General features: G+C 41.7%; 1 protein-coding gene across 1 annotated transcript in view; it reads right to left on the bottom strand.

Moving 5' to 3' along the window:
- Nucleotides 1-11,580: 11,580 nt before the first annotated feature.
- Nucleotides 11,581-11,826, bottom strand: part of GPR27 (G protein-coupled receptor 27) — a 1,125-nt gene continuing 879 nt past the window's right edge. The window contains exon 1 of the mRNA XM_023727921.1: nucleotides 11,581-11,826. This exon is cut by the window's right edge and continues 879 nt beyond it. Within this exon, the coding sequence (XP_023583689.1) occupies nucleotides 11,581-11,826 (246 nt within the window).

Consider the following 11,826-nt stretch of genomic DNA (forward strand, 5'->3'; position numbering starts at 1 on the left):
TATCAGGGAAGTTTTCTGCCAACAAATCTTCAACAATTCCCTCTGTATTTTCTGTTATCCTCCCGTGTTCTGGTACACCAATCATTCATAGGTTATTCCTCTTGATAGAGTCCCACATAATTCTTAGGGTTTCTTCATTTTTTAAAAGCCTTTTACCTGTTTTGTTTTGTTTTCTTTTTTTCGAATAAATTGGTGTCAAGTGCTTTATCTTCAGTCTCACTAATTCTGACTTCCCTTGCGTCAGTTCTGCTCCTTCCTGTGACTTTCTGTTGAGTTGCCTAATTCTGAAATTTTATTGTTAATCTTCTGGATTTCTGATTGCTGTCTCTCTATGGATTCTTGTAGCCTGTTAAATTTGTCATTATGCTCTTCTTTAATCTTCTTAAGTTCCTCTATTTCTTTGTCTGTGTGTTCATTGGCTTGTTCTGAGTTTTGCCTGATCTCCTTCCTCGTCTCTTTAAGAGTTATGTATATTAATCTTTTGTATTCTGCTTCCGGTAATTCCAAGAAATTCTCTTTCTCCGGAAAATTTCTTGATTCTTTATTTTGGGAGCTTGCTGAAGCCATCACGGTCTGCTTCTTCATGTGATTTGATATTGACTGTTGTCTCCAAGCCATCAATAAGTTATTATATTTATTTATTTTATGTTTGCTTACTGTGTCCTGGCTTCTTGTTTTGTTTTGTTTTGATATGTCCAAATAGGCTGCTCATGTGAGTTACTTTGATTATTGGCGCCTTTGAAGCTCTAACATCCTGTTACCAGGTGGTTAGATCTGTTACTAAGTATATGAGCCCAGGAGTCCGTTTACTTTTCTTGTATGGATTCAGCTCAGGTGTCCAGGTAGTCGGTCACCAAGTGTGTGGTGCAGGCGCTCACCTATATTCCTGGACAGGCATGGGTGATTGGTGTAGGCAGAGGTATCTGACTGGCTGCAGTAGGGGTCATGTGCTGAGCAAGGCAGGGGGCTGATGGCTGCCTCTGAGTGTCTGGGAGGAGAATATGTCCCCTGTTCTCTAAAGTGTGTAGGTGGGTGGGTTTTACAACTGGACTATGAGCACCCCGTGCTGTTGGCTGTAAGGACCGGGGTGCACCACTTATTTTTGGACCCCTGTTCTGGGTGGCTAGGTGGCGTGGGTAGAGCCACCAGTCCTCAGGCTCCTGAAGTGGGCAGGTGAGGAACCTGCTTGATGGGCAGAGCAGTGTCAAATGTCATGAACACGCCACTTCACAGCTGAAACAGTTGAAGTTAGACTTTAGGTATATACCCTGTTGTACTGTGGTAATGAGGGCCTACGCCATTGAAATGGGCCCACACAAGTCTGTGCAGGGGTGAAAGGCATTCAAAGTCCATTGACCCCTTATGCCTGTGCCTAGGCAAAGGAGCTGTGCCTACCCTGAGTTCCTGGCTTAGGGGAGCCAGCAGATTATTTTTTCCTGTTTGTTAATTTGTTCCCTCTCCCAAGCCAGGAGAATGGCTCGGGGCACATGTTGGGTCCTACTTCCGGCCCTGGGGACTCGGCATTCACTGAAGCTGGCCCAGGATCCAGTTCATAGTGGGGAGTGGGGAGGTGAATGGGAGAGAGGTTTATCCCAAAGGGGGGTGTTTTTTGATCCACACGGTAGACCAGATGCAAGTACTTATCTTTTGCCAATTGAGTGCCATCCTTTACTGGCTCTGGATGCCCAAGTAGACTTTCTGCCACTGGGCCTCTCCCAATGTGGAAAAGGCCCCCTGAGCACCACTGCTTGCCTCACCGCACACGTGAGCTGATCCAGCCTGAAGGGCACTGGCTCCTGCCGGGTCAGGTCTGGCAACTCCTCGCTGCTTCTGAACCATGTCTCCCTCCCCCTGCCACTCAGTCCAACTCCTCAACTTTGCCTTTGATGTTCAGGGCTCCTAGATTGTCATATATAATTGATTCACTTGTTTTTTCTGGTCTTTGTTGTAACAGGGACCACAGGAAGCACCCGACTACTCCACCATCTTGGCCCCGCCTCCTACAGTTCTGATAGTATCTTAATAAGAATCTGATAACCAAGTGGGCCAAGAACCTTCCAATCAGAAATGGTTATATTTTGGTCATGAGAGCATTAATATTCCAGACCCTAAGAAAATGTGTAAGTCATCCTCTTGCTGCCAATATTCCAAATGTGAAGTAAAGATGTAACCTACTCATAGATTAAGAAATTTTGGAGACAGGGAAAGTCACTGAGGTCCATTAAAATTGTAAATTTTTTGATGATGTTTAAATGAATTTTAATTTTGCCAAGAGGTGCTGAGAAAAAAAAAAAAGAATAAACTTTTAAATGGCAAACTTTCAGTGAACAAAGCTATTTTTTCAAACTAGCAAAAGTAAAGTCATGTGCCATTAGCAGAAGACTAATCATGTCTTCTTAGAATTGTGTTCTTTCCAATAGAGGCAAGTTATGAAATATATATCTAAAGGTGCTTAATTCTAATATCTTTATAAAACTTAGAAGGTAACTTACAAATTAAAACGAAATCCTTTGTCAGACCACATGTCATCATACTCACAAAGGATTAGAACAATTATGCAAATCAAACTCTAGAAATAGCTCTGGGTATCCCATAATTCCTCAAGATAGATATGCAAATTAAACTAATCTTGACTGTGGGTTAAAAGAATTACACACTGTAGAGTTATACTCTTTTCATCACTTTGCAGAATGAGAGCCCTTGACAGAGGTTCTTTCTTACCTCTTTTCTATCTCCCTCTTCTGCGTAAGCTGTGGCCATGCACGTAGGTCTGTTCTCAGTAATATATTGGGGGGAAAGAGCTAGCCAAAAGAAAGAAAAGTCTATGTTAAATGAAGGAAAATCTCCTTGTGCATTTTTAAGTTTAATGATCCCTATAGAATTTTTTGATATCTTGACTGCTTCTTCCAGTCAAACGATGCATTGCATTGGGCAAGTCTGCTGCAAAAGACCTCTTTAAAGTGTTAAAAAGCAAAGATGTCACCTTGAAGACTAAGGTGCACCTCACTGAAGCGATGGTGTTTTCAGTTACCTCATATGCGTGGGAAAGCTGGACAATGAATAAGGAAGATGGCAGAAGAATTGGATCCTTTGAATTATGGTGTTGGCAAAGAATACGGAACATATCACAGACTGCCAAAAGAATGAACAAATCTGTCTTGGAAGAAGAACAGCCAGAATGCTCCTTAGAAGCAAGGATGGTGAAACTTCGTCTCACATACTTTGGACATATTATCAGGAGGGATCAGTCCCTAGAGAAGGGCATCATGCTTGGTAAAGTAGAGGGTCAGTGAAAAAAGGTCAATGAGATGGATTGACACAGTGGCTGCAATAATGGGCTCAAGTATGACAGTGATTTTGAGGATGTTGCAGGACTGGGCAGTGTTTCACTCTGTAGTACATAGGATCTCTAAGAGTCAGAACTGACTCGGCAGCACCTAACAACAACAACATAGAATTTTTCAAGCAGCTCTGGTAGCGCAACAGTTAATCATTTCACTGCTGTCTTATTATCTAGTGCTGCTATAACAGAAATACCACAAGTGGATGGCTTTAACAAACAGAACTTTATTCTCTCACAATTTAGAAGGCTAGAAGTCCAAATTAAGGGCATCAGCTCCAGGGGAAGGCTTTTCTCTTTCTGTTGGCTCTGATGGAAGGTCCTTTTCATCAATCTTCCCCTGGTGTAGGAGCTTCTCAGCGCAGGGAACCTGGGTCCAAAGGATGCACTCTGCTCCTGGCACTACTTTCTTGGTAGTATGAGGTCCCCCTGTCTCTCTGCTCACTTCTCTGTTTTATATCTCAAAAGAGATTGACTCAAGATACAACCTAATATTGTAGATTGAGTCCTCCCTCATTAATTTAACTGCCTTTAATCCTGCTTCATTAATATCACAGAGATAGGATTTACGATACATAGGGAAATCACATCAGATGATGAAATGGTAAACAGTCACACAATACTGGGAATCATGGCCTAGTCAAGTTGACACACATTTTAGGGGGACACAATTCAATCCAGCTGCTAACTGAAAGGTTGACGATTCAAACCCACCCAGCGGCTCCGAGGGAGAAAGGCCTGGTGATATGCTCCTATAAAGATTACAGCCTAGGAAACCCTGTATGGGCAGTTCTGCTCTGTCCTATAGGGTCACTATGAGTCAGAATCCACTCGACAGCACCTAACAACAACATAGAATTTTTTAGTAAGGCATGCATTATGTCAGCATTGAAACTAAATGATAATTTTTCAGGGCCTTTAGAAATCGCAGTATGTATCTTCAAGAAAATGAAACAATTTATTGCCCCTTCCAGATTCCAACACAAGTTCCAACCTAAAAACAATGTGTGCTTCTCAGATACCAGATCCTTGCAAACCAATATGATTTCCATCCTAGAAAGCTATGCAGACTGGCATAATTCAGGTAGTATAAATGCATCACAGAAATTTTTAAATATGTACTTTGCAAGCAGTTTTTAAACCTAGAGTAGCCTGGCTACTTAAAATTTAGTTTTTAGATTATTCCACTAGAAGCCAAATAGTAATAGCTTCAATTTACCTGTCTCCTTAATGTCACTGAGAAGTAAGAGTACTGCATTTAGTCTTGACATTGCAACTTAAAGTGTTTTTCCATGTTTTCTCTATTAATATGAAGTGACTTCAGGACTTCAGGCTTTCAGTTATAAATCTTGTACTGTTTATTTACTTTAAATTTCTGCAACCAGAACACAGGGTGGCCTGGATATCTACCTAGGTCTTCCCCTCTCCCCTTTTTCCCTTGAACAAAAACACAAAAATACCTTTCTCTGTAGTGCAAACCTACTACTGCCCCCACTTTTGGGAGTAGAGTGGAGCGTGTCTTTTAAGGGAAACCTATTTGGTTTCTATTCAATTCTGTCATTTCTAATCAGCAGTGTCTTTGCTGGCTCTTCTCCCAACAAGATTTTATGTAACAAACTTCCTCCATTAGAATGATCACAGTCCTTACTAACGTTTGACTGTTTGGATCAAATTGGAACAGGAAACTTTAAGGGAGAATTATGTGGTTATATTTCACTCGGAGAAATGTATTTTACAAGTGGACTTTGGAATGAGAAGTATATGGAAGGAGTCAAAAAGAAATATAAGAACCCAGGAGGAGGGAGAAGATGGAACCTGGACAATTTTTGTTCCAGTCTTCTGGTTTTTCCTTCTGAGCTGGATAACCAGAGTTATAATGCCTGGGGCTCTTTCCAGACAATCTGTTGTGATGTCTGATTATCCTGGGCTCTTTATCTAGATCCCTCTTTTGGCATCTATCATGTTCTTCCTCATTTATGGCTTTGGGTGCATTTGCCAAGCCCCAATGAGCTTGTTAACTGGTTAACAAAGAACTTTGGGCTTTCCTTCCCCCTGTAGCCTGTCTAACACAGAAACTAGCTTCTTACTAGTTTTCAATATATTTTGGTTGGATGGATTCATTCAAGTTTTTTTTTTTTTTTCCCTTTCCCCAGATTTCTGTAATTAGATCTATGATAAAAAACAAAAACCCAAACCCACTGCCATCGAGTGGATTCTGACTCATAGCGACCCTATATAACAGAGTAGAACTGCCCCATAGAGTTTCCAAGGAGCGGCTGGGGGATTCAAACTGCTGACCTTTTGGTGAGCAGCTGAGCTCCTAACCACTACACCACCATGATAGATATCAAAAAAGTTTAAATATATACCAATCAAAAAGCTATTATAAAGTGCAATTAAAAAGAACTGGAAGAAACTTTGGTGGCCTAGTGGTTAAGTGCTATGGCTGCTAACCAAAAGGTCGGCAGTTCGAGTCCACTAGGAGCTCCTTGGAAACTCTATGGGGCAGTTCTAGTCTGTCCTATAGGGTTGCTATGAGTCGGAATCCACTCGACTGCAACGGGTTTGGTTTTTGGTTTAGTCTAGAAAGAGGTATCTTTTTGATCTTTTAGATTACTTCAATCTAAAAAACTCACATCAAATCTCATTATTTTTCCAGAGCCAGGTTAATTTAATGGTTATCAGCAGGTTGAATGATTTGACAGATGGGAAATACTGAATTAAATAAGTCTTTTTTTTTAATTTGTGAATACATTTCCAGGATATCAAGCATACCTGAAAGGGTGGGGGGAGTGTTAGAGTATTTCTAAGTATTTTCGCAGTTACTTGTCACTTCTGAATGCTGAATGCTAATGGCTGAAACAATAGGGGTTTTTATTTCAAAACCAGAAGTCTGGAGGTATGAGGTTGCTTGTTTGGTTTAGTGGCTCAACAATGTTAAAATGGGTACATGGTCTTTTTTATCTTTCTGTTCTGCTGCCTTCACTGTGTTGACAGTATTTCTCCTGATGGTTGCAAGATGACTGCTGTGACTCCAAGCATCACATCCTCACCCAACAACACCCCAAAAAGAAGAGGGATCTCTTGATGGGCTGGCCCAGGCCCCAAAAGTCTTATCCAAGTTGGAGAAAGAGCATAAAGAAATTCTTAGATCAATATTGCTTTTGCTTTGATTTACTCCTGAAGCAGCTAGTAAGCAGTGCAAAGGATATTGACTTGGGAGTAGGATGTGGGTAGGTGGACACAGTCTCCAATTGGCTCCCTTGATTCTCGCCGAAGGGGTCCTGAAGTTCTGTGGTCCTGCCAGCCCACACAGAGTGACGCATCTGCTGGGCAAATGGAGAACAGGATTTGGAGCCAGCTGAATTTTATAACCCCAGCCACCTCGGTGCACAGAAACAACTTGGAATGCCAGTAGGACAATAAGTCTTCTACTCAGCCTGCATGGCACTCTGATCTAATGACAGAGTTCCGAGCCTTGAAAACCTTGCAGTGTCTGCAATGGGACAATCTCCCCCTTTCTGCATAAGGCTAGGAGTTTTGTAAAGGCTAGGAGTTCACACTTTATGTCTGAAAGCTTAACAGGCAGCTGGGGAGGAGGTAGGGAACTTTGGACACAAGAAACAATACCCATAAAGGCATGGTGGTGCAACACAGTATGCTCTGTTCAGGGCACTGCCAGTGACGTGGAATGACTAGCGTGCAGGGCCTGAGAGGAGTGGGCGGAGTTGAGATTGGAGAGGGAGCCAGGAGCCAGCCATGTGCATCAGGCACAGGGGTGTAGACTTTGTAGAGGTAAACACAATGCATTGTGGGAGTCAGAGAGGTGACTGGGCCCAAAGGGCTTGTAGAAGTCTTGGACCTGAGTCTAGCCCAGTCCTGCTGTTCAGTCAGGACCCAGGGTTACAGTTTTACAGGTTGGATATGCCCATGCCATCCCAGTTGTTAAATATTGTGAATATAGCCACTGCTCTGGAAGGGTGACTGAGGGTTTACCAGACAAAGAAGGTGGGGTGGGCTTTCCAGGAAGACTAGAGAGCTTGTACAGTGGCAGTTAGAGAAAGGAGAGATGGGAATGTAAGGGGAGGATGAGGCCAGGGAGCTGGAGGGGCCAGATCATGAAAGGCCTTCTGTGGCCGGCAGGGGTTTACGCTCGATCCTGTAGGCCTCGGGAAGGCAGTGAAGGGCAGACCCAGTCTGGCCAACCCAATGATCCACCCACAAACTTAAACCTTGAGTCAGCCCTAGGACCTGGGGCTGCCTTACCTCTTAGTGGACAGAGTATTTGGGAATATACAGGGCCAATGGAGAGAACAAATGCTTGGCAGAAATAATTGTGTAATATTCTCTTTCTAGAAATAGAGGAAGGAAGGAAGACAGTAAGGGTGGAAGGAAAGAAAAGGAAAGGAAAAGCTGAAACAAATTGGCCAAACTGTCCAGATTTAGCAAGACTAAATAGTAGATGCAGAGATTACTATATTATTTATCATTATTGTTATTGCTTTGTTAAATGATTCTAACTTTGAGATACATAGTTTTAAAAAAGAATGAACCTGTCAGGTGGAAATGTAAATAGATGCAGTCTTTCTGCAAAGCTGTTTGACATAAGATATCAAAATCCTTAAAAATCCTCATTTTTAATAGAATAATCCCATACGAGGACATGCAGACAAAGATTTATGTACGAGAAATCTGTTTTCTATTGCCCCACGGATAGTGACAACTCGTTTATCTCACCCTGAGTTTGGGAAAAGCCGTGCTAAATAAGTTAACTTCCAGTCTTTGTCAGGCCAGTAAGTCTTATCTTTTTTTATCAGTTAGAATTTTGTTCTACATTTTTCTCCAGCTCTGTCTGTGACCCTCTGTCATGATCCCAGTCAGAGCAGTCAATGGTGGTAGCCAGGCACCATCTAGTTGTACTGGACTCAGTCTGGTGGAGGCCGTGGTAGCTGTAGTCCATTAGTCCTTTGGACTAATCTTTCCCTTGTATCTTGTTTTCTTCATTCTCTTTTGCTCCCAAAGGGGTAAAACCAGTGGAGTATCTTAGATGGCTGCTCACAGGCTTTTAAGACCCCAGACGCTACTCACCAAGGTAGAATGTAGAACATTTTCTTTATAAACTATGTTATGCCAGTTGAGCTAGATGTTCCCCGAGGCCATGGTCCCCACAGCCCTCAGCCCAGCAATTTGTTCCCTCAGGGAATTTGGATGTGTTTATGGCCCCGGACACCCTTCTAGCTCAGTAATGAAGTCACTCCCGAGGTTCACCCTTCAGCCAAAGATTAGACAGGTGCCTAAAACAAAACGAGACTAAAGGGGCACAACAGCCCAGGGACAAGGATTAGAAGGCAGGAGGGGACAGGAAAGCTGGTAATGGGGAGAGTGTCGACATGTCGTGGGGTTGTTAACCAATGTCATAAAATAACATGTACTAACTGTTTGATGAGAAACTATTAGTTCTGTAAACCTTTATCTAAAGTATGATAAAAAAAATGTTAAAAAAAAAAAAAATAACTTCCTAAATAAACAGAATAGCTTTAAACTATTACAATGAAACTCATCCCCAAATACATTGTACCTGACCTGGTACAATGAACAGAGTATTCTGGACACAAGTAACAGTTTCCTGGTGAGGTGATTTTAGATGAATGTAATTAACAATCCAAGTGTATGTAATGGAGTCATTAGTCCCAAAGGCTGGCTGGTGGAGGGCCTTTAAGCCCCTACACACTGCTTTCCCCCAACAGCTTGTTCCTGTGCCTCTTTTGGTTTCTCTTTTTCCTTTCCAGATGGTTATCATTTCTTGTTACTCTCATCAAATCAGAAAACACCAGGTAAACAAGTTTGTAAAGAATGGGTTGAAAGTAAATCGCATCGAAATCGAGGCACACAGGTGTGTCTCCAAGCCTCTGTAGAACTTGTTAAAAATGCTCTTTCTCGGGTCCCACCTCAGCACCTCCTAATACAAACCTCTGGGCCTGCCAGAACTTAAGGTTAATTCTTATGAACATTAAAATTTGGAGAATCAGTAGCATGAGTTCTCCTATGAAAAAATATCCCGTGAACTCAAGACCATGTAGGGCCAATACTCAGGTGGTCCCTGGTGCAGCTGAGCTGCTGCCATGGTGAAAGTTAGTTGCTCAGGAGTCAGCTGATGGGTTGACTCCTGTGCCATGCCAGGGGCTAAATATTCTGAGTATCACATGGGCCTGGTGACCTCTATTTTTTTTTTTAACTTGGATCATGGGGATGGGGGACTAGATGGGGAGAGATTCACTTCCTAGGCCTTTGTCTTTAATTTCTTATGTGTGGCCCAGGATAACTGAGGTCTCCCTGGACATAAGACCTGGGGAGAAAGAGGACACTTGTTACTCATATTTTCCAAATATGAGACTGTCTTCCTAGACTCATAACTGACCATTACAAACAAAATAAGGCTGCCCAGTTACCAGAGATAAATTGACCACTCCCTTATTACCTATAATAATAATTATTATTACTTACCTCTCTTGGACCGATCGTCCAATAGTTTATATTATGTCCAACTAAAAAAAAATTCACTACATTTAGTGCACCTCTTTTAAAGTTTTCATTATTTTTATCAAAATGATCACTTTGTTTGCACTCATGTTTTATGTTTACAGAAAAGTTTTAAAGCAGTGTATATGTCTATTGCTTCTGCCCTTAAAAGGATTTGCAGACTTTTAGTTTGCATTTTAAGTTATAAATTAAAACATGTAAGACAGCCTCCAAATGTCTTGTGTATGCTCATGGTCAAACTACAAAATCTAAAACTAAACAACATGTACTAAAAGAATAAGAGGACATGAGGAACATATATAGGCAAGTATTAGTACCAGTCAGCCTAAAAAAGACAAAAACAAAAAACATCGCTCCAGAATGAAAATACTGGTATATTTCAATTTGTATAATGCAAAGAGAAATACAGATATAAATCCTCAAAACGGAAGGTACATTAATAAAAATGTAGCATTATAAGCAAAAAATATTATACAGTACTTGCAGAATTTAGTCTTTCAATTTAAGATTACAATGTGTCTAACAAAGAAACATTATTTAAAATGATAGTTTTAATTATTAATTTAAAATAATCATCAGTAGAACAGCACAGCGTAACCTAGCAAACATTTTAAGGAAATGCTTTGTCTCCTACAAGTAGGGTATCATTATATTCCATTCATTTATACCATGAACAACAGAAGAGCAATTTTCAAAATGGAAACTAGCTTCATAAAACAGAATAAAAACTGGTCTTCTCAAAGCACAAGCTGCTTCCATGAAATTCTTTTAATTTTTATTTGGCAAAAATACCTAACGCAATTTTAATACTCTGCTTCTCAGAGCCATCCAGATCGGTGAGCCACGATCCATCAGTACATACAAAAGCATGCAATACTGTTATTTTCTCCACACCATCACTAACCCAAACACTTTTTACTCTTACTTTTAAAAGTTAGTTTTACAGAAATGTTTCCATTCAAGATTCGTATAATACAGAGAGCAGTTGTCAGAGCGGTTGTTGCTGACATGTATTGTCTAGTAGTAAAAAGGAATGTAGGAAACAAGTCATTTTTACTGGTTAAAAAATGACTGCCTTGCTACTGACTCCCATTTCTGCTCAAGTTCAATATCAACACCGCACGAAGTTCCTGACACTTTCTAAAAACCGGTGCAGCACAACTGACCCCACGGCAGGCAATTCAGAGAGAACGTAAGACTTTTTTTTTTTTTTTTTGCCCTTTCTCCTGCTTCCACCAGAAGACCCTCAAGAAATCTAACTTGTGAAGTTCCCCCAGGTTCCTATACTTCACCGCAAAATGTAATGCCACTTGAGGTTGTCAAAAATAGCTTCTGTAGAAAACTGGCCATGGTCTTTAGGAAACGTTGCATGAAGAAAATTAGTTTAGCCTTTATTTAAAAAAAAAAAAAAGTAACACATGGAATAAAAGACAGCAGTACAAGTACAAAAAGACTGCAGGGCCTATTGTCAGGATGAAAATATACTGAGGAGGACAAATGCACGGAGCTGGGGTGGGCAGAACCATAGAAATCCACCCTGTCCCCCAAAATGGAGTCTGTACAGTCCAAGTGTTTATCCACTTTTAGAGAGTTACTTTGAAGGCAGCTTAGAAAATTAAAAAGGGGACAGAAAGGTGCGAAACGACGTCACTGTCCAAGCCGAAGGGATGGGTTGAGGATGTGTGTGGCCGGGGAACCACTTATAAACCGATGCTTTTCAGGTCGCAGGGGAGGGTTGCCTGGGTGGCCTGGGGGCTCTGGCAGCACGGGAACTGGGCCCTGAAGCAGTCCCTCAGCTCCCTGTTGAAGAGGAAGCACACGACAGGGTTGATGCCGGCCTGCGCAAAGGTCAGCCACACCGAGGCCGTCAGGTAGGCCTGAGGGACCGCGCCAGGCCGCACCAAGACCCGCAGGTAACTGGCCACGACGTAGGGCCCCCAGAGGAG

Source organism: Trichechus manatus, unplaced genomic scaffold (genome assembly GCF_000243295.1).
Source record: "Trichechus manatus latirostris isolate Lorelei unplaced genomic scaffold, TriManLat1.0 scaffold00020, whole genome shotgun sequence".
Taxonomy (NCBI): Eukaryota; Metazoa; Chordata; class Mammalia; order Sirenia; family Trichechidae; genus Trichechus; species Trichechus manatus.